The sequence below is a fragment of the Linepithema humile genome, chromosome 2 (assembly GCF_040581485.1).
Source record: "Linepithema humile isolate Giens D197 chromosome 2, Lhum_UNIL_v1.0, whole genome shotgun sequence".
NCBI classification, from domain to species: Eukaryota; Metazoa; Arthropoda; class Insecta; order Hymenoptera; family Formicidae; genus Linepithema; species Linepithema humile.
In genome coordinates this window covers 7,723,105-7,747,245 of record NC_090129.1, presented here as the reverse complement: position 1 = coordinate 7,747,245, position 24,141 = coordinate 7,723,105, and the positions used below count along the sequence as shown (strand labels likewise).

At 36.2% G+C, this 24,141-nt stretch overlaps 1 protein-coding gene across 1 annotated transcript in view; it reads left to right on the top strand.

Annotated features, from left to right (window-relative positions):
• Nucleotides 1-24,141, top strand: part of LOC105678845 (receptor-type guanylate cyclase Gyc76C-like) — a 62,267-nt gene that overhangs the window by 9,521 nt on the left and 28,605 nt on the right. The window contains exons 2-4 of the mRNA XM_067350621.1: nucleotides 5,422-5,540; nucleotides 16,421-16,868; nucleotides 23,588-23,785. Of these exons, the coding sequence (XP_067206722.1) occupies nucleotides 16,461-16,868; nucleotides 23,588-23,785 (606 nt within the window). The 5' untranslated portion in view covers nucleotides 5,422-5,540; nucleotides 16,421-16,460. The remainder of the gene's footprint in view (nucleotides 1-5,421; nucleotides 5,541-16,420; nucleotides 16,869-23,587; nucleotides 23,786-24,141) is intronic.

Genomic DNA, 24,141 nt, shown 5'->3' with positions numbered 1-24,141 from the left:
ATGATATTATCAATAATAATGTACTACGTCATACAATCTTAAAAGAATCTGACATAAAATCTTGATTAATCTTGATTTTAATAACGTTCTTTTTTTATACAAGGAAATATATTATATCTGCACAAAAATTAACTTTAAAATATATTTTGGCAGCAAAGAAATCAGCCAGAGTTGACATTAATTCATAAAAATCTATTTTACATTCTTTGTGCGTTTAACACGAGTGTAAAGATCCATAAACACGCGCACGAAGATCAGAAATTGCAAAATTAGAGTGCTATCGGGAGTATTTTGGCACATACTTTGGTATCAACATCTGGCTCCAATATAATTCTGCGTTGGCGATCGGCGCGCGCGTCTCTGTACTTTCGACGCACACATTAGTGTGTGCTTGCTTGCCTTTCACGTATACGACCCGATTCGCACTATCACCATGAAGACCCGTGGCTGCCAGCATGTCTGCCAGTGCCATGAGCGGAATCCGAGCACTTGCGAAATCGGCCGAGCTACTCTGACCGAGACACGACGGCTTCGCTAGACAACGTGAGCGCATAACTCGTGTACGCGGCGAGTCCCATAAAAAGTGTAAATGCCGATTACACAGTGACGTAATATAATAATGGATATTGTGATGATGGTAGAGATTCCAACAGATATACAATTTCTTATACTTCAGCGAAATAACCGAGTACACAATTGATGTTTACGGGGTTTATTGCCGGCAGTTCACGACATACACACTACGATGCGTATCATCTCGTGTCCTCTTGACATGTGTCCGCATCATTGAGCGATGACAGATTCCACGAGTAATGCGGTAGCTTTTATTCTCGATTTACAAGCAAGTGTTTATTTCTAGAAATGGGAGATTCGCGAGCTGTATTCTGTTAGAATGTTCGCAGATTCCATTGCATTTGTATTTTAATATCGTATTGCCTGATAAAATTATATTTTCTTAAAAAAGAAATTTTTTTAATTTGCTGCAAGAACAAAAAACAAAAATTAAAACATAAATTGATTTGATGACTAATTTAATTCGATGAATAAACAATTTTTTAAATTAAAGATAAACGAGCTAGATGTGCATAATGCGGATAAAAATGAAAAATTTTGATACATTGAACAGTAAATAATTGAGGAACATTTTGATTTATATTGAAATTATTATCTATCTAAAAAATAATAAAAGTTTAGTGTAAAACATTCGAATTTTGCTAAGTTATTTTCAAGTAAGAAACCGATAATATGTATCTGCCTGAAGCAAGAGAGATAAAAAGAATATCTGAAGTTTCTTGAAATATTTACCAGTGATATAAAAAAATTAAAATTAAGTCGGAATAAATATAAAATATAAAAGGCTATAAATTGTATATGTAGTAGTTTATAATCAAAATTGTTATAATTACTTGATATATATTTTTTTTTTAATTTTTAACTTATTAATTATAACTATTAATTATTTAAGACAGAACCCTTATATTTATTGAACGATAAATGAAATGTCAAGCAACGGTTACGTTGATAAGTGCAGAGTTAATGTTTGATAAGCTGTCGAGTCGAACCGCGAATTACAACGCAACTTTATGAATATATTAGCGAGATCCGTCGAAGTTCGCCAGACTATGCGGCGAAACGTAAAAGGCCTACTCGATCCGGGAATTACGTTGCATCTAGATTGCACAAAGATATACTTACTCGTCCTAATGGTAGCCTGTCGACATAGACACGCCTCCGTCAAAGCCGTCGGTATCAACAAAGAGACTCTTTCGAGAGAGATCACCCGCGTCGTCGCCTTGCCACTATTCATGCAATATAACGAGCCGTGAACAGGAAAGAGCTGACAAATGCGGAAAACCACGAAATACGGCATAGTTGGCGTTATCGCCCGCTATAACCAAATAAGAGGAAAAAAAAAGAAAGAAAAGTGAAAAGACGAATGGGCTATTCCCGTGAGTCAGTGCAAGCATACTTGCAAACATGTCGATGCGGTCACTTTCGTGAATGCACTTTATTGCGTCTGCCCTTCAGCATAAAAATAAGCACCGGGGTAAGAGGCGCAAAAAAAAGGGTAGAAGGAGAAGATCATGAACGAGGAGGGGACAGTGGCGAGAAAGCGGAGAGCGACGGCGGTGGCGGCGACGCGGTGGTGGCGAAGGAACAAAAAAGGATAAGGAAGAAGAAGAAGAAGAGTGGCTAACCGGCTGGCCGCAACAAACTCGAAGTAAACCAAACCTACCGGTCCTACCGCTCGTCACCACTACCACCTACCGAACTATTACCTGTAACCAGTCTATATCTGGCCTCCGTTGCGTCTTTCTCCTCTTTCCTTTCTTTTTCTTCTTTCTCTTTCTCTCTCATCCTGTGCATCGTGTGCAGAATAGTGGAATCCCCTGCGTCCTCTGCATTTACGACTGACGTGGTTATCTCCCACGCGGCTACGAAGCGATTCTCTCCATAAATTCTGTGTTGATCTTTTAGATTATTGACACAAGCACAAAAAATGGGTGTCGTTTTAATTTTTCTATAGCCGTTCTTTAGTAGAGTGCAGTATAATTATTTATAAGTATAATTATTCATTATGTTTTTTATTTGTATATTAATGTTCTTTATAATATCTTTTATAATTTCGTATTATAATATCTTATTATAAAATTATTAATCAAGGACAACCGACGTTAAAGCGCATTAACCGCACGTGTATCGTATTAAAAGAATATCAAACAAAAGAAATAACTAATATTAAATCAATATTAATAAATACGATGATGAGCGATACATTCGCCAACATTGTGCGCATTAACTATTTTGTGCGTAAGCAACTTTTCGAATGTACAGAGAAAATATTATATCGGGAAATATTACAAATAAAAATTGTAGCAAAACTTTTATAATTTGTATTCAACTTGATTTCTGCTTTGATTACCGAGAAATGAGATCATTTCATGCTGAGTTTTTATTAAATATACACTTTTTGCTTTAAATGCAATAACATGCATCGATAATAAGGATTAGATTTATCGTGAAATATTATTTGCGTTTATTTGATTGCTTTCCTGAAATATTATTTATTTTTAAAATTGATCTTAATATTTATATTACATAAATTTACGCAATTCTATCTTGAAAAGTGCTATCAAATTATTGTCGGTTGTCATTGTGAAAGTTGCCTAGTTTTGCATATTTTGAGATGGTTATTGCAGATATTTATTATTACTTTTGTGTTTTACAGAAAATGTTTAAAATGTTTTCTTACTTTAGATAGAATTATAATATATATTTCTTTCTAATCAAAAGTATCAATAGCGCGCTACACGCGCACTTATGCGTGTCTAGTTATATTAGAAATTGAAAGTTACAGAAAAAAGTAGAAATTATATTTTTCACAATTTTTGTTTCAATATTTCACATATTATTACTAAATTAAAAATTTAATTCTTTTATATGAAACTGTTCTTATTTTAATAGACATTCAGTCATTACTTCTTATACAATTAATTATAATTATAATTAATTATAATTATACACAATAAGTGTAACCACGAATAATTCTTTGCAAACATTAATTATTCGTCCATACTCTGTGTATTCAGAAAAAAAGGAAAAACATTCATTATGATTGATCGCTGCATCCTTAATACTTCCGTTGCATACGTCATGATCTGATATACTGATAAACGGATCTTATATAACTTATCTACGTATGAACATGTTTACATATGATGACACTTTTAGTTTTCTCATTTTTTATATCATTCCTTGAACAGATTTTAAAAAACAATTAGTTGTTAATAGAACCAAAAAACGATTACATTAATTTAAGTAAAAATGTTTTTACTTATAACCACAATTATAATTTTTAACAATTAATGCAAATTGTTTAACCCGACTTATTTTATTTGCTGTATCGAACAAAAACGTTGGTTGCGTTATCATATATATATATCTATAGTCATCTCAGACTATAATTTATCTTACGCATAATTTTTTATCACCAGTAGATCATTTATCTCAGAACAGAATAATTCTATATACATATCGCAAACCGACTTGAACAGGCGTTGTCACGTCAAACATGTTTTTTTTATTTGTTGAAATAAATGCCATGACGGCAACAGCTCGTAACACTACATTCGCTAACGCGAATGCAGTCGTTTAAATTATATTATCCTGCGTAATAAACACATTTGATGACGTATTTCTTGCTGAAGACTGAGTTGACTATATTCATATTTTTTGAAACTTTAACATCCCAGTAATTGAGATCTTATCTCAAAATTTTATTAAAGTAAAATCTAAAAGTTATATTACTGAAACAATAAGATTTTAATTATCTACAAATTATCTTTTTCTTAAATCGATTTAATATTAGAAAAAACAGATCAGTTTGATAAAAAATATTGCCACGAACATTATCGTATGTGGTCACTATTGTATATAATGTACAACATTTTAATATTCAAGTAACGTAAATAGCTTTAAAATCACCGCTATAGCGATTTAATCCGGCTTACATGATCCGGGCCATTAGGAATCCGTGAGTGTCGCCTGAATTACACATGCGATTACATTTACAGCGGCGGGACGGTGAGCGGTGTTGCGTGGCGTTGACAGACGTGACACGCGCCGAACAGGTGTGTTTAATCCGGACGTTTAAATCGAGTCTACGAGATTACGCATCCGTTATTTTCATGACGCTGTCTCGAACGCACCACCGAGTGACCGCAAAATCCCTTCGTCGATTATTATCATAACGGATTGCGACGGTTGCCGTGGTCGTAAACAACGATCTGCAGCAGATCGGCTGCAAGTTTTTCTTAGGATCGATCAGTTCCAGCTGCATCGAGTCGCGCTCGCGATTGATTTTTCCTTTCAATATTTTTCATTTGAGGACGATTAGACACGCCTTTTCCGTTCTTTGTATAATGATGCAATTTAAATTGCTGTTTGAATTGTTAGAACAAAAAAATTACCAAATATTTATTATTAACAATATGAATAATTCTACTATATCGAATAAAGAAACGATATTTGTCTTTTATTAAAATAAAAAAATTTAAGCTAAATATAAATATATACATTCTTTAATAATATATATTCTCGTATATATTGCTTAACAATTAAAAATTGAATACTCTGCTTAATTCTTAATAAACAATACAACGCAATTATAGTAGACATAAGTATAGATACGAAGGTATAAAGAATATACGAGACAAAGTTTGTCTTCTTGTTAAGATACTTATCATTCAGTGACGTAGTAAAAGACGTAAATATTCCTCACATTATCATTTTTTGTTCACATGTTTTTGTTATCACTTTTAATTAGTCTTGTAATATATGCTCTATTTATTATCTATTTATTATCATACATTTCTATAATTATCCGAATTCGGACTCACATAGTATCATTATATCTTTCAGGTGGCTCTTAGACGTCCAAGCTGAAACTGTGAAAAGTACAAATTGGCAGCAGTATGCTTACAACGTAGCATTCAAACTTCAACCATCTTCTTGCTGAGTCGCTCTGCGATGTTGTTTAGGTAAGCCTATAATTTATAGGCTATTGATTACTATGTTATAATTTTACTTTGTTCTTTATGAATTTTTTAATTGCAATTTAATGACAGAGATAAATTTGATAATTTTATTTTTCATAAATAGAATTATATAAATTAATTTATGTTGACATATAAGTTTTAAATTATTATTTTGCTCACAAAACGAAAGAAGGTGATATGCTAATGAAAGCAAAGACGCATGCGAAATATCGTTGGAGTGCGAAATATATTTTTATACGTAACAGTCGTAACTTTGCTATTATATAAATATTCCATTTGCGTCAACGAATTAAAATGCGCGTTATATCAGTACATCCATGTGGAACTTTGATTCGAGATTTGTGCAAATCATGCCTATTAATAATCGCTATTCTATCGCTATTAATAATCTATACTATACTATGTGAATTACAAAAACTTGATAATATGACAATATAAACTTATATAAATAATTAGATGTAATGCAATATACAATACAATTTTAACAGGTTATTATTCTATATTGCGATAAATTATCGCAATTTAAATCGCAAAAATCGTTAGCCTGATTATTAATTTTTTTAACTAAACCAAAATGGAGCAATTAGATAAATCTTGTTGATCAAACTCTGTCTCAAGTGTCTCTGAGAGGTGTCGACAAAGGGCACCAGCGCTCAGCGTCGTTGCAGTTAATGCCACCGCGCGATTTAATATCGCCGCGAGGAACGACGCCTCGCAGTAGATATTATAAATACGTGTTATCGCGTATGCGGCGTACTATTTTAATGCGTTATCTCCGTCCACGTCCGCCACGGAACTGCAAACACGCCCGTTCGCTGAGCTCCCGCGCTCGATTTCTGTGCGGCTGTTCGTCGAACTGCATGCATTAGTGGATGGCATCTCTTCTCTCTACGTGCAATACAGTAAACACATATTGATGTTTCGTAGAAAGAGCTGCGTTATAAACTACGTTTCTTATTACGTAAAATCGCATATCGCCTTTTGCAAACATTTAATCTCAATTGAACATAAAAACTAGTGAGCTTTGTAAATTTTATTTTTGAATTACAAGAGATTAGTTTATCACTTAAATATAATATAATATGCAGTCACAATCAAAATCTTTTATCTTGAGAATTTATAAATATGTTATACTGATTCTTTCGCTTACGAATTTATCATTTAAAAACTTTTATCAAATTTATTAAAGTAATACGTAATTCAATCTTAACTTATAAAATAATGCTTCTTTTTAATGGCAAGTATAATTATTCAGTCAATATCTTTTTTTTATTGGAACTATTAATATTACTACGTGTATAAATAGATTAAATGTATTCTTACATTAAACGATAGAAAAGTATTCGTTCTAATTTTAAACATGGAATGCAACTCTTTTTGTTACAATGAATAAATGTTTTCTCACGCTAGGCGATAATGTATGTGCTTTCGTGCCGCTATTTACGAACTGCCCGTGGCGCAGTATACTAAAACGTCATACGCCGCCGAGGACAGAATATCGCTACTTTTGCCACACGTAATAAAAGACACTTCAAACACGCACTACAGAGAGTGAGAGACGCGTGTAATACTCAGATACGTGCGGTTCGGTGCAACTGCGCACATACATTCTCATGTTTTCACGTGATAATTATACTCGACATATGCTGCTTTATGCGGCTGTGCCGAAGGGCCGGAGGGCGATAAAACGCCATTACGGAGATTGTACGTAACGAAAACACATGATATCTATCCGCTGTTTCCCGCTTGCACATTTGTGTGCAACATATAAAAGCTTCGAGTGAGATTATATAAGATCGTCTAATTTGTTTTAAAAGAACACCATTTTTACATTTACATATTATTCAGCAAAGCATCTTTATATATTTTGATACCAAAAAAACATCAAATATTCTAATGAATTAATTATTTCACGATATCGTTAATTAATACGGACACAACGGTCGTTGTATAGCTCAAAGTCGTAAAATACATTAATTTTATTTACGATTCTTATTATTTTCTTGTCCTCATGCGTGGCGGAGTAAAATTTTATCTGCGCGTAATTGTACTCTATTGCTTTCCTTAATTGCCACTCGTCGCGGTCGCATACAGTGGTTTATTTGAGTAGTGCTGAGAGTAATATTAAAACTTAATGACCGCTAATATTTCTCAAAGCTTTATTTTGCCTTGTTTATTGGCTATTTCTAGCAACGGATCGCCGGAACGGTCGTTACTACGCCACGTAGTGAGTAATTCTTAGTTGTTGAATCTGGAAGAGTTATGACTTAAGCTCACGCATACACATAGCTTGGAATTCTGCCAGGTTCTCGAAGGAAACGGACATACGAATGTGTGAGCACAGTTGATTCGCGTGAATATCCCAATATTCGCAAGTGCATTGTATGTACAAAACCCAATTACGTTATAAGCGATATTAAGAAAACATAGCTATCGACTGCTGTTTTCATTGGCGATCTGCCAATTATTTTCTGAAAACACAAATTCTAGGTCAAATTTGATTTGCCAAGCCGTCGCCTTGTGTTGATAGAAACAATTGTGGGGTTTCCGAATTTATTATTTTTGGCTGATTGATTACCGAAATGCAGATGTCTGCAATAAAATTTTAATTGATAAAACAATGAGAGTGAATTATGTTCTTGCCAAAACTGTTCACTATTTCGTTGTAATAAACGATTAAATATTTATTTACATGCATAAAACAGTAATCATATAGTAATATCTCGACGTTATTGACAAAACGATTTGGAGAGTGCAGAAAGAGTCAAAAAGCATAGATATTCCATTCTTTTTAGATACATAAATCTTTTATTATTACTACATATTGATAGTATACTTAGATACCACGATTTCTAAGACCATCCTTTGTAGACAGTGAAGATATTTTGTTAGGCATGAACAACATTTACACAATTACTTATTCTTCTCTAGCTAATTTGCATAGTTTAAGAACAGTGAACCAGGGCAAGATAAACGTTATTCAGTTGTAATCCACTCGAGATGAGAGATGACTCAAGTATGTAGATGTATATGATACGCTATTTTGGTTTTGAAATCCTACATTTGGCGCAAAGATGCGTAGATACAAATTACACATTGCTTGTACCAATCTCATCCATCTGTCTTTTACGAGCGTGTTTACATCTAATGGCCTAAATTCCTACTTGTATAGTTGTAAAGTAAACACAATGTGGACGTTCCAGTTGGAAAAAGATTTATGAAAAGTCTCTCATTTCTAATCGATGCTATATAAAAATAGCCTTTTATTCTGTGAAGGCTCTTATTTTGTGACAGACCTCTACTTCATGGAGATCCCTATTTTATGACGAGCTAATAAAATCCGAGTCTGCCTATATGATTCAATTTTGCCTTCAGTGACGCACCCTTTTGACGTCAATAATACAGAATAAAATATAAGGTTATTCGTTGCGCCGTATTATCTGTGCATCGCACCCAATCTTTTGCGCGAATTTAGTCACACGCAATAAAATATAACATTGATCTTTATATGTTATTAATATTATTACAATCGTTGCTGCGCTCTTTCGTAATGCTCTTTTTTTGCACTTAAACCTTTATACGCCTGTAATATTGTGCACATAAAGTTGAATACAGGCTTAGATTCCTTTCACACGAGACGCACAATTACCGTCCAGACACAATGCATTCAGCGACTGGCAATGCATTGTAGTAAATGTAGCGTTCAGATGAAGACGAGACAATTGTACTTCCAATGTCCCCGACATCACATGCATGTCCGTACGATAATTGATTAATTCCACATTGTGTTTGTAAACGATCTTCGTCCGTTGACATCGTCCTTTATGACATCTTCCCCTACTTTGATCGTTTTCTTCGACAAACGTCAAGTACATTGACACACCTTTTTGCCATTAGAAATCAGCTAGAAACCAGTGAAAGCATAGACATGTGCAGAGGAAACGATAAATAAATGAAAATAGTTTTATTCTGTATGTAAAAAAAAAATATTTTTTCTCGAGACAATCATAAAACATATTATATTTATTTCAGATTCGGGCAAAGAGCCTGATCTATGCTCAGTTTAAAGATCAAAATAGCTTTTGCAGCTTTAGATGAATAGTATTTTAAAATTTGTAATACTTCGAATAACATAGAATGCATTGTGCATCTCGATAAAAAATTTAACTTGATTGAAAGTGGTGCATTTTTTCACTGAATTACTTACGAGTGTTCTGAAAAACAAATTTGATCTTTAAAGTACATAAAGTTTTTAAAAGTTTTCTGGACAAAATATGACAGTGCCATTTATCAATTTGGTGCGAAACAATAAAAGAATAATATTACGGATTTAATGCGAAGATAAATTGATGTTGTGGAATACATCATGTTATACGTGCCAAGCCAGCAATTAATGTGGTAGAATTATTATTTGAATTAAGATGTGCTGAGGAATGAATTATACCTATAACATAGAGCGGGTATTATTAAGCGGTACGGCAAATTAATACGAAACGCAAAGTCGTTAATTAACGCCGTGAGTGCATACTCGCCAGGGCGAGATATTAATACTAACATTGCTTTAAAGCTCCAATTAAACTGACCTGTAACTATTGAAGCAAAGTCGCAAATATCTCACGCAATTTGCATACGGTGTTGCCCTTATACTGAATATGTATGCCTTCAGGCGAAACATAATTTCCATCGTGTGTGCCGCTAATACCTGCGCACACGTGTAATTTTATGATGATTGAATTCCAACTCGGAATGTGCGGAAAACTAATTGTAAGATCACGGCGTATGCCCGATGCCGACGGTAGAAATTATCGTCAGGTTAAATGAAAAGAAACCAAAAGGCGTCATGATGACAGACCGGTATGGGTATTAAATGTAAATTTTATTGATATGTAAAAAGGGGAAGAACAGAGGTGAAGACTGACTGCGTCAAGCGATAACGGAACAAAGTAGATGTATTCACACCGACTCTCTAGAGGCCAAACCATAGGTTAACTGTCAGATATCAATCTTTGAATTATTCAGCAACTTTTCTGAATTTTTGCTTTTGGTATATAATTAGATATTGCTTTTTAATTTCATTTACCGAAAGCTATAATAAATTAATTAATCAATGATGAACTTTTGAAATACAATACACCGCTTCGTATGAAATTTTACGAAAATTTATTTGATCGTTTTTATAACGAATGAAATAAAAATGTAATTTAATACGGATTTGTTTTGCCAAGTTGATCTCGAATATATTTCACTTATTTTAAGATCGCCATCAAGCGCGCACGAGTGCTCATTGTTACTGTCGAATGCAGGTTAGATAAGTGGTGTGCACCCAGGTGTCGCGTGGTGACCAATCGTAGCCACACCCGTGTACGTTTACGGTAGTAACGTGAGATACTATACGGCGCGAAACACACTGATGCAAAGCGCAACCGCGATAATAACAATGCCCACGTGCGCGCATCTTGTACTACATATTCACATATCGTTCTACAATTACTTCCTTGTAACGCAATCCATACCGCGTGCGACCGCCACATTAAGCCACGTGTGTTTATTCACATCATGTATGTATGTACGAAACACACTGTTTAGAAGCCCCAAACATATTTCGAGGTCGTACACTTTATTGCTTTGTGAAACTTCGCGCAAACATCGGAAACATCGGCGCGAAACCTATGAATGCCCATGAATAATAATAATTTTCATCTCGGTTTAAATTATTGATATATTATTATTGCTACTCGTATAAAATATTATTCTTTTTGTTGCATATTTTGTCTCAAAATTCAATGAGATGATCGAAAATTTTGTACGACGTTATACACAAGTGTAACCAGGATTGACTCAGCGTTTTCTGTTGAGCACGTCTGGACACATTTGTAGTCCAGCAGGAGAGAATTCCAACGGGAGGGAGAAGGAAGAAAAGAGAGAGCAAATTTATCGCTGTTTATCTAAACGATATGCACCGCGAGTGTTGACCCTGAATTGCGTAAACGCAAGTCTAACGCGTGCCACAGCTTTTCCATCATTTGACTTGCCGTGTCAATCTCGTTTCAGTGGATACAGTTTCGATGGATACAGAGAAAGATGACAAAATTACGTAGACTTTGACGAAAAAGGTGAAACAATCGCGATATATGAAATATATTTTGAATTAATCATAAAAAAATATGTTTTTTAATTAATTATTTTATATTCAACAGATTCTTTCTTTTTACAAGATTTAATGTTAAAAAATTTTGAAAGCTAAAACGGTGAAAACTAATTATAAAGTCAATAGCATTAATAAAAATAAAGTATGATGTCAGAAAGTTCTGTTTTTGACTCTTCTTCGGAACTTTGAAAAACAAGTCCAGATTTAGCAATTGAAATAACCATGCGTTCCACATAAGCGACGTAAATGTAAAAAGACATATAAAAACATTTACGTAAATCTTTTGTATGAGTAACATTTATTCAAAGTTATCTAAACATGATCCGGACAATACAGGCGTGAGAGACATGACAAAGATCTCTTTTAAATCTCTTTTAGATTTCTGTTTATTTGGAATTACTTTTGATACACACATACCGATGTGTTATGTAAATCCCATTCGTTTTATACTTTTCAATTGCCGTTACAATCTACTTTGAATCTACAAAATAATGCATTTTGCAATACTTGTTTGTGTATTTATGCGGAATAATTATACTTGCCATCCTGAATTTCTTTTACGGGTATTTGTGAATGAACAAATAATTTCGGAACACGAGTGTTGTTTAATTTACACACGATAGATGTTTTCATCAGACATAATTTAACCCGAACTGGCAAACGAACGACAGCGACAAATGAAGTGTGTGCCTCAACACACAACGCTATTCTTAGCTTTTTATCGGCTTATATTTGCTTCGCGTATCAGTTACGTCTTTTGCAAAGACTTGTTAAACTTACGCAGTTATTAATAGAAAAGTTTTTTTTCACAATGACGTGTTTGTTCATCGTCAAATTTTTGCAGCTAAAATGCTCTGGCATTAACAGCTGCGCGATTTATTGAAAAATTTTATTTCTTGCCGCGGCATAATTTTTTTCTTTATTAAAATACTTATTGACTTAAAAAATGATAAAAAAAACAAAGTTATAAAAATTTTACATTAACATAAATGCAAATTGCAATTAGGTCGAAGCAAAGACAGTTTTAAGAAGTCAAATGCCAAAACGATGATAAAAAATGAAGATTATTTCATATAAAGAGTAATATGTCCGTGAAATATTATAATTCTTTTGTGTATAAATCATTTCAACTATTACGTGCAACAAAGATACTGCGAAATAGTTGAAATTCTGATATAAATATCTAAAAATATCCACATATCTTAAAACGAACAAGACTTTGACGATAAGACTTTCCGGAACGAAAATATTAAGAAATATTTTCTCAAGGTTTCAATCTTATAAATTACAAAAAGAAGCACAAACAGACGCTACTTTCGCCTAACATGTTTGTTTTACGTCTTATATATCTTATATATATATCATATAAGAACCGCAAAATATTCCAAGGCTATCTTTAGAACATAATGTATGTGCTTCGTATTAGTTATCGACATTATCGTGATAAAACGAATATATATGGCTTACTTGTCTTTTTCATGCGATCGTTTTAAGATCTCTCTCTCTCTCCGTTTGCAAATATGGGCGTGACATCGTTTACACACTCTGCTCTCACGATTAGGCTAATCACATCACGCTTAAATCGCTCTTTGTGAATCTTGAATCAAAATTATTTCCATTTCTATATAAGCTTCTGAACTCTGAAGTAACTCTGAACTCTGAACTAAGAAGAATCTTTGCAGCTTGCTAAATTGACATATGTCTATCTATTGCAACATTTGTTGCAACATTTGTCACACATAAAAATTTTGCTCGAAATACAAAAAAAATATATTTTATATAAATGATAAGATTAGATAAATGTTATCAGATTTTTAAATCAAAATTTTTGACAAAAAGTAGTTTTAGGGATCCCATATATCAGTAATCGACCGATCTGCAACGACCAGAGATTTTCTTTCTTCGTAACATGTGTCACGAGGCATTCTACGGCAAATCCGACGCTAAGCATCCTAATTATATTAACCAACAATATATTAGGCAAATAACTGCATATTAACACGTTTCATCTGCGTGGATTGTCTGCGGCATGTATTATCGTGTATTTTCTTACATCGTTTTCTCGAATTTCACGAAAGAACCATTTCACTGCTTTCTTCTTACGCTTGCGTTAATTTATGTTGTAACATTGTTAGAGTATTAACAAATATGTGTTGTATCTTTAAAATTATTACAACCATTAACGGACTGATATATTTATATATATAAAAATAGGAAAAAAATACTATTTTTTCTTGTTAAATTTCAAATAATATTATTTAATTTGTGGCGACTGATGTAAGTTTCTCCGATGTCTTCTATGAACCATTGAGAAATCATATAATATATTTAATGACTGAACTGTCAACCCACGTCACGAAATTACGATGACAGTTATAGCTGTCAACATCCGTCAGCGTGTCAGTTTCATTAGCAAAAACGTGGTGTCTTCTTTAACAAAGACTCGCATTTCATCAAGAATTGCTATTTACTAGGTACAAACATTGTTAAACATAGTTTTTTCCTTGCATAAAATATGCATCAGTTTGTTTGCATTATGCATCGAGTTTCATATTGACACTTTACGACCGTTCGACTGTTTTTTTTTTTTAGAATTATTTAGTTCTTTTTTCGTAATTTCCATAAATTGTATTGTATGTTACTCGTTCGAAACAGTATAGAATACGATAAATAATTAGACGGAAATATAACATCAAATATAATAAAATAATATATCTATACTGAAGAAAAACGTCTACGTATTAAGTAAAAATTATTTTCTGTTTTTATATAAACGTTACTCGTTTTTTTCTTGGTGCGACGGCGTGATGGCGCGAAAGCGCACCATGGGAAAGGCGGGATACAGCCGTCGAGCGAAAGGTGCGCGCCCACTCGTACGTCATTCGGACGACGTACAAGTGCGATGTATGTGCAGCACGCAGATATGATGGACGAGCGGTGACGTAACGGTGGAGATCGGCGTCGAGGGGTTAAGTGTGAAGTAGCGTGGCGTGTCGACGAGACCATGGCCCTTTAATGTCCCCATTGTCAATCGGCGACGGGCGTCAAATAAATCTGTAACTCCCTCGGCCGTGATAATTAAAGCCTGCTAGGAGAGATTGAAAGTCGGCGCGGCGGCGACCGGTCGAGTCGAAAGGTGCGCGTGCTTCCTCCTTTGGTGAATGACACTATGCGTCATGACAGGCGGACGTCTTTATTGTTGCTTGACGTCGTTACAGGCTAGCCCGACTCACTTAAGGGGTTACGTAATCGTAACAGGTGTCTCTTTCTCTCTTTTTCTCTCTTTCTCTCTCCATCACTTTGCAGCCACATGTTCCAGCGGTGCATGTTTCGCGGCGATTTAACACGCAATCGTGCTTGGCGACGTTGAGTCTTGCGTCCGGAGTTTCCTAACGATTTTCGCAACGACGCAACAACGCTAATCTGATGCGTACTCGTACAGGTGTTTTCTTATCAATTATTATTATGGCAAATGTTGGAATTCGCAGATAACAGTTTTTGTATTTTTCGCCTCGCAATTATTCTCGCTGAAATTAGGTCACGCTATTAAATTATCTATTAGCACAAACTTGTATAAAATTTAAATATTTTGTAACAATTTCTTAAATTATTTTGCATAAATTATAGAATTTTTTACACTTTTAAATTGACGCGAAGGAATAAAAATCAACACCGGATGGTGTAATATAAATTGGTGTGGTACAAAATCGTAAAAATTCTCACCATCAAGAAAGTCTTGCGATTCCGATGAACAAGAAAATAAATTCAATTGATTTACGGGACATTGGAAGGGAAGTTGCAGTCGTTTTACGCGCGTGATCGCAGTACGTTTATTCGCAGCGTGTAAGCAGTGTCGTGTACCGTCGTGCTTACCCACTGCAACAATGATGTCACTGATGTAGAGTTCCTTTGGGACTCACGACATCCGGTTTACGCGATATAAATTTACTTTATGGACGATTGTCTTTCAAGGCATGCATTAATAGGAGATATGCAAGGTATATAAAAATATCTGACACACACACACACACACATGTATCTAAATCGATTCAATATATACTTTGTGTAATGATATTATTTTAAAGGTACCAGTTATTATTAGTTAAGCACAGATGGCACGCACGATGATTCACGCAAATAAATTTGGCCTCGTGATAAATGCATTCAAGCAGGAAGATATGTATTATTGTCACAACTGCAATACCAACCACGACCGGTTTCACGTTTGCGGATTGTACGGAAATTGTAACGCTCGTTATGCATGGCACGCATGTTGATGAATATAAGCGATCGAATGCGAATATTCAATATCTCTGAAATAGATAACATTTGCAAATACTGATTAATTATTCAAGCGCATCAGGGTGCTATATACACATAGCAAATTTTGACAACAATAGATTCTGTTAAATATTTAAGTCAATATTTTCCTAAATTTCTTTATTTATATTTGCGTATATACAATTAAATTATATATTTATGGTACAAATACTTTATTTTAATATCGCTAACGCGATTTAAGTGGCATATTTGAACTGCTTAAATTATAATATAAAACATTTTGGTAAATAATCCAGATAGATGAATAATAAATAAGAGCTGCTCCATTGTTAGCTTATTCGAATATTTTTCTTGATTAAGCAGTCGCTGCGCATCTCATGTTTTTCACATTATAAGTGCAATATTTTCAATAAAAATTTTAAAAATTTTTCAGGTGAGCGGGAGGGAGGCGCTGACCGGTGGCGGCGGCGGCCATGCGCCCCGGCCCGTCAGTAGAGCCGAGCCGCCGCAGGCCTCCCCGTCGCCAGCATCCGCATCAGCAGCAGCTCCATCGGGAGCGCGATCGACAGCAGCAACAGCAACAGCAACAGCAACATTGGCTGCATCCGTGGCGGTTGCGCTTCAACAGTTCGCGCGCTCTCCTGGTGCTGCTGCTACTGGCCAGCAGCCCCCTGGTCCTGGGTCTGACTGAGCCGCCAGGATCATCAACAGCTGCAGCGGCCCCAGCGACCCAGTGCCAGCAGGCACACAAGAGCCAACTGAAGTCGGGGAATAACGCGGTGAAAAATTTGACCATCGGTTACCTCACGGCCATCAAGGGCGGCCTCAAGGATCGTCAGGGTCTCGCCATCTCCGGCGCCCTGTCCATGGCCCTCGACGAGGTAAGACGTATTTTACGTATCTTGTCAATTGATTCGGTGCAAAGCTTTGAAATGCATATTTGGTAAAATGTATTTTTAAGATTTTTGCTACTCGGCTTTCAGTCGCGCGTTCTTCTTTCACGTCTTCTTTACGTTTTGTTCTCGTTTAAGTCGCAATATGTTCATTTTTCCGATAAACATGTGAAATATGCGTGAAATACTTAAGTATTATTGTTATCGACGAAAGTGGCGTTATTATGTCGATTGCATAAGATCGACTGTATTTTGCACGGCTCGTTTAAACGGTCTATTGATACATTGCGCGCTATAATCAGTAGCCGCTTCTCAGAATAGGCGAACTACCGTCTGCTTTATCGCAAGGAGCCGCTTACTCGCATCAGGATGCGTGCTGCGCGTTTGCATGAACGCGACCAATCATGCCACCGTTAACGATATCTTTGAACCCGGCCGCTGACTTTTGCAGAAGATTATAGCGTTATCATGCCCATCGCGCACAACTGGTAATAATAGATCATTGATGCTATTAGTTTATGCGGCGCATTGACGATTGCCGGCCGGCAATCGACCGTCCGGATTCAGTTAGAATTAGGCGAAGTCGTCGAGGTTAACCACAACATCGAAGGTGAGCCCGAGAGGAGAGAGATCTGTGAAACTCTGGCACCCAAAATGCGAATTTTTATAATATTTACGCGGCATTTTTGATTATCCACAATTTGGCCATATTTGTTTATATATAATTTTTTTTGCCAATTATGGACAATTAAATGCCGCATAAGTTTTATAAAAATTCAAATCTTGGGTTGTCAGTTTCACAGTTCTCGAGGAGAAAACGGCCACTCCCTTGAAATTTCATTTTCCTTCGACGCAATCTCAATTCCGTAATATCGTTCCTCCTTTTCCGACGTTTATTCCTGCCCATATTAACACGCCACTGCAAAATTATAATGTCGTATAGAAACTACTTATTTCGTCGATGCGGAACGTAACTCTATCCATTAAACATGTTCCGAAGCGGATTACAACGTTATACGTCGATCATGTGAATAGTAATAGCATCTTATGCTCCAGCGCTTTATCTGCCATTACCGCCGCATGAAAACACGACTGATGAGACACGCCTAAAATTATAGATTCCGACGGGCCTTTTAAGGGAAGCCAAGGCTTAGACAGGATATCATTATTTCAACAAAATGTTACAAAGTCCGCGGGAAATTGGGTCGTAAGAACGATTCTGCTTTGTGCCAGTTAGCTTACTTAAGTAAACTTAAATCCGCATTCAACTGTAATATCTTCTTGATTGAAAAATTTCTTTATTTAGAATAATAATTATTTTATAAATTCTTGACATTGAAAACATTTCTTTGGATCTTCTCGATAAATTCTCGATAAATCGGAATTGATAATATTTAAAACGCGAAATGAATGTTTACATATTACTTGCGCGATCTGATAAGCACAATCATAAAATCTCAGATAAATCAATATTTTTAAAGCACATATGATAAAAAAATACACATAGCAGGCGAAGGCATTTTGATTCGCGGAACGCATCCGAATCGTTACTGAAAGAAGTTTCTGTATGTATTCTGCTAAGTTTCCTAATTTTTGAAAGAATCCAGTCGATAATTCGACTTTTTGGGTCCGTTGCGAAGTTTCTTCGATTATCCAACCAACGACAACAACGACCATAATATCTGGCATTTCTTTTTCCTCGATCCTGCCATACGGCTGCTCGCCCGCTCGCTCCAGAAGCCTCGATAATTCATTCGGCGGATTCTCCCTTCCTCCCCACCTCACCGTGCATCCACAGGGGACCGTGAGACCGTTTTCGCCCGGGCGTGCTGCACGCCGGATAAAGAGGAAGTAAAAAGAGAAAGGTACGCGGCTCCCGCTCGTCGCCGCCGCTATGAGGGCAGAAGTTCCTCTGCGATGGCCGAACGAGCGCCGAACCAAGGGAGAGACGCGCCGATGCCCCCGCGAGGGTTTAAAAATACAAGACCGGCGTTATTCGCTGGTCCGCCCACGCGTGCCGGCGAAACGGCGCTCTCTCGCGAACCGTGAGAAGAATTCGCTCGCGGGTTCGGGAACGTACACCCTACCTCCTCCTTCACCCCGTCCACCGCCCGTTGCAGTTTCCCCTCTCCTCTCGCCAGTTGTCCGTGCAGGCAGCATCCTTCCTTATCCACTAACTGTGTTTCTTTTTTCTTTCCAAACCTGCCTGCACTCGTGCAACCTGCGACCACATGTGAAGGATCAAAATGACTTCGGAGATAGGGGGGAAAGAAGGAGAAGGGGAACGGAGAATGAACCCGTGCGAATTGTCGAAATAAGCATTGATCCTATCGCAATGCGCAATATCCGGGTATGAGAATGAGGTGGTGCAGATTAATTGCCGCGTCGATGGTAATAAAGGAGTGTAAGATCGAAAGCATCGAGCAATATCGATCGGACCTCCGAGCGCAGAGAGAATCTGAAAGATAAATTCTCCGCCGAATGCATTTCGCTTTGATTCTTTATCGCATTGAGTAAATCGAGCGTTTATATATCTTTTACATCACTCATTTAAAAACTTGGCTTATGAATATGGAAGAGGCGTGATATTCTTTATTCGTTAAAACTTTAATAATTATGAAATAAAGAATTTATTAGAGAATTATTGGTAATTTATTCAACGTATAAAAATTGTTTAGTTATTTGAAGAATGTGAATGTGTTACATCATTTCTCAATATTTCAAAGATTATAATTTAATGTGTCACGGTTACTAAGAAAAAATATTCTAGATAGTGACTGCGATCTAAAAACTACAGAAGTTCAAAAGTTACGAGAATAAAACGAATTATAATGCGTAAAATGCACATATTTAAGATAATGCATCCAAATGTAAGCCGCATACGCGTTTCTCCTTAACCTTTGATTGCAAAATGTCGCTAGACTTCCTATTGTTTGTTAGTTTCATATTCTCTTCGATCAATTCTTTTTTTCTCTAAATAATTCTTAGGGGAATCTTAAGGCTGTTTCTTGAACATTCGATTTAAATATATCGAAATTATTTTTTCGCTATTCTGCAAAATCTTCATTGTTGTACACGCGTCCCAGGATTAAAGAAACGAGCGGACAATAAGACAAAGAGATTGGAAATTAACTGGTGCAATGTGGTCTCGCGATAAAATTTCTCTTTCAGCAGTTCGATGCACCGCAACGCAGTTGCAACGATAAACGCGTAATGACTCTCCTCACTGCGATGCATGCTACCCGCGCATTCAGCGAGTCGAAAGGTGCAGGAAACAAGCCGAGCTTTGCGGCCGTTTATTTATATCCGCCGATATGCCACGCAAGAGTAAGCATCGCGATCGCAATGTCGGCCTCTATTCGCAGCTAGAATAAAGTTTAATTCACAAGTGTTCATGGTCGAGCACTATCGATGCGATACGAGCATCTCTTTTAACAAGCAGCCTCGTCGCGCACTTCTGCACGTTATAAGGCATATTTTAGCGATTTATCGGTTATCAACCCGTTAATGACGCAAATTATTATGAAACTAATGATATTTAAAGTTCAATTTATTTCTGTTTTAGATAGCAATATGTCACGATAAGTTTAGAATGTACGGTTAATTATTGTATTGCGAATTATTTTATGTGAATAATACTTTTCAAAATTTATCTGTTTTAATATTTCTTTATTATAAAGAAATTATATTAATTTGTTTTAAAGATATTAAATACACGGATAGTAACTAATTGCGACTGATTTTGCTTGGAAAAGAAATTTAAATCTATAACATCTGCTTAAATATATTTTCTAGATTGCATTGATATCAATTATTTTTTAAATTATACTTAAATGAAACATAAGACTCATTGTCAGATTAGCGAATTTAAATATTTTAAACAGTTTAATGATACAGTTTACTGATCGAAACTGTGAGCATGCGAAAATATTGCGTAGATCACGCATATGTGAGTCTCGCTTAATACTTGATTCGCACACCGCGGTCGCAAGTGTTGAATGCAGGTGCAGCAGCACCGCCTTACCTGCTCGGTCTTCGCCCGCGGGTATGTGAAAAAAATCGTGGAATTTGCACTCGCGTACGCACTCCCACGACTAGTTCCATTCGGTTTAGGTATATTCGTAAATAGAACGAGCATTAATTGGCGATTTTGCATGGTGCGCGCAAGGGAGAGAGAAAGAGAGAGTCCGTGCCGTCGTAATGGGCGCGGCGTACTTGGCTTTTTAAGCGCGTAGATCACATTCATAATATCCATTCGCGCGGGCAGTGGTACGCACACTGTAAATTGCTAACGCGCGGTTCTCTCTATTAATAAATAACAAGGCGCGCCGGCGCGCAACCTCGCTACTGTTGACCTGGCTCTTGATGAAGGAAGTTAATTTAACGAATGGCGGATTAAGGAAGAACGTCGAACTTTCACTGCGCTCTGGTACGGAGAGTAAAATTTTTCACTCCGCCGCGCGGATTAACGGTGAGACGAAATACGCGAGGTATCGCGTACGAATGGACTGAGTTTGTAGATCGATTTGCTAAATAAAATCGAAATTATATTTCTTTTTTTCTTGTTCATTTTTTTTTTTTTTTTTTTTTTTTTGCTAGCATTGCATATTTTTTGGAGTTCGTGAATTTTTCTCGTATTTATTGTTGTATAGTTTTTACTGTATTTTATTAAATTTTTTTTACTACTAGTAAATTTTCTTTGTCAAAATATAAATGTGTGCATGTTACAATTTCGAAAAATATTTTTAAAAAATGGTATTTGACAGGGATAACATCCGAATAACGTGCCTCGCGGACATTTATTCTTGTAAATGAATCTGGATATAACGTTGGTATGCAAATTGTTGGACAACATTTATTATTGGACGCACTTGCGCAGGTGGTAAGTTGCAAATCAGGAATGTGCGGCATCCAACGGGAAGGATAATGATTTTTTTTATCGCGCTTCTTTGAAACCGCTTTAACGGTGCTCTGACACGTGAAGCTGCGCAAATTCGTACACTCACGCGACGCGACGTCATAATTCGTCGATGTACATTGTCAATAAAAGGGCATAAAAATACCGTGCATTAAATTCACTTTCGTCATCAATGGAATTTTCGTCGTGTACTCGCGTCAACTCTGCGATATTTTTTTAGGCATTCCTGTCGTCGGAAATCGTTCATCTATTTTAATCGTTTGCATATTGCATGACGTGATCTGATTGCGTTACGCTAACGGTGCATTTTAGGAACGCTTGATTTTTGTGCGCACAACTATGATAAACTTGTCAGGTTCTCCTTCCGCGTTTAATGTTATTTATCTTTCTGTATTAAGAAATTTCCGCAAAGCACGTATGTGCTTTGGAACAAGTAAATTTATCTCACATGAGATAATTACATGACATCACGAACCTTCCTACTGTGGCAACCCTCTTGCTTTGGAGATATAGCAGTAATAAATCGTACAAGAAAAACCATGAATGTATAAAGGCGTGTAATTTTGTAATACACGTTAAGGAATGTCTGGTTTCGATCCACTAATGTGCTGATATAATTATATACGAATTCCATTATATAAATTATGTCTATATCATGGAATAAGACAGATAATATTAAATTAAAAGATGCATAATCTTAAAAGAATTTTTACTTTTTTGTATTTTACAAAAATCTGTAATTTTATTATAAATTATTAAATGCACGATACAGTCAATGTCTTCGTTAAATTTATAACGCGTTTAAATTGTGCTATAAGCTCCAAAGCTATATTGCTACAATAAGGAAGATATTTTTACATTCCTAGCGTGATTCTAGAATGAGTCGAATGCTTTCTTTGCGAAACCGCAACGTAAACTCTGCAAAGTTCCGTTAACATTAATCGGTAACTTTCATATACCGTCATGTGTATCGTGACCTGACCGTCCACACACGTGCGGCATAGTTTGAATATATTTATTCTGTTGACTCTGTGGGGAAACTGCTTGATACTCAGGTTTGATCTAAATGTTAGCGCACAATGCAATCGCGACAGCGCGACCCGCAAAAGGATTTATTGCATATGCGAACTTTTCAACGATCATACCACGGACGGTTATAATTTCAGGTCGCATTGCCAAGCATGTAAATTGGCACGCTCCGACGAAGTGACCCTATTTGAAAAAGTATTGTTTGCAGGAATTCAGATTTGCATAAGACAACGATGGTAAATGCAAGCCGGATATACCGGGTGAACCGTAGGAATGCACACCGAGAAATAAAACGGGACACCGCCGGGTAATGCGCCGAGTCAGCCATTACGGCGAACACGTGCGCATCACACGGATGATTCTTTTCGCATTTATTGTAATACAGACCGATAAACTTCGCCATAGAGAATCGGCTGCTGTAAACTTTTATCGCGTAATTGCGAATGCTGGGGCCGCTTATTGCACAATAAAGGTTTATCGCTCGAAAGTAGCTTCATTAAGCGCCATAGGATTGACATGATTTTTTCACGAGAATCGTATAAATATTATATCCCAGATATTACTATAAAAATATACGAATAAAACATTCAATCTTTTTTATAAAAATATTTTTTATACGAACTTCTCAATACGATTCTGGATATTAAAATTGATTTTTGCGAATCTGCCGTCAGAATTATTCAAGCTGCGAAGTCAAAAATTCTTGCGTATTTGTTTTCGCGCAGTGAAACTAACTGTCTGGTATTTCACTGTGTTTCAGATCAACAACGATACAAGCATTCTGCCGAACGTGACGCTAGTGATGCGATGGAACGACACGAGGGGAGAGACTGTCGAAGCTACCAATGCAATGATCGAGATGATCTGCGACGGGGTCGTGGCCTTCTTCGGACCGGAAGGCTCCTGCTACGTCGAGGCCATAGTCGCTCAAGCCCGCAACATACCTATGATCAGTTACGTAAGTAAATCGCAAGTTTTTACCTAGTTTTGAATAGCCTATTTAAGTTCGATTTTGCCGCGTGTGTCGCATATACATATCATGCGTTTCGTTAATAAACATGCTATTGTAGTCATGATTATTAATAGCCTGTATCAATATACGATACACGCAGCACTAATGGCAGACCGCACACGAGTATACGTTATCTGGTTTCGTGACGCGAATTGTCTCGAGCCTTTTCTTTTACTTCTGCGCCTTTAGAATAAAGCTAAAAATATTAATTATCGAACCCTTTTTTAAGCATTTAAACCAATTATATTGAACGAAACATCTATCGATAATTAAACCTAAATAACCACATATTTATCAATTGA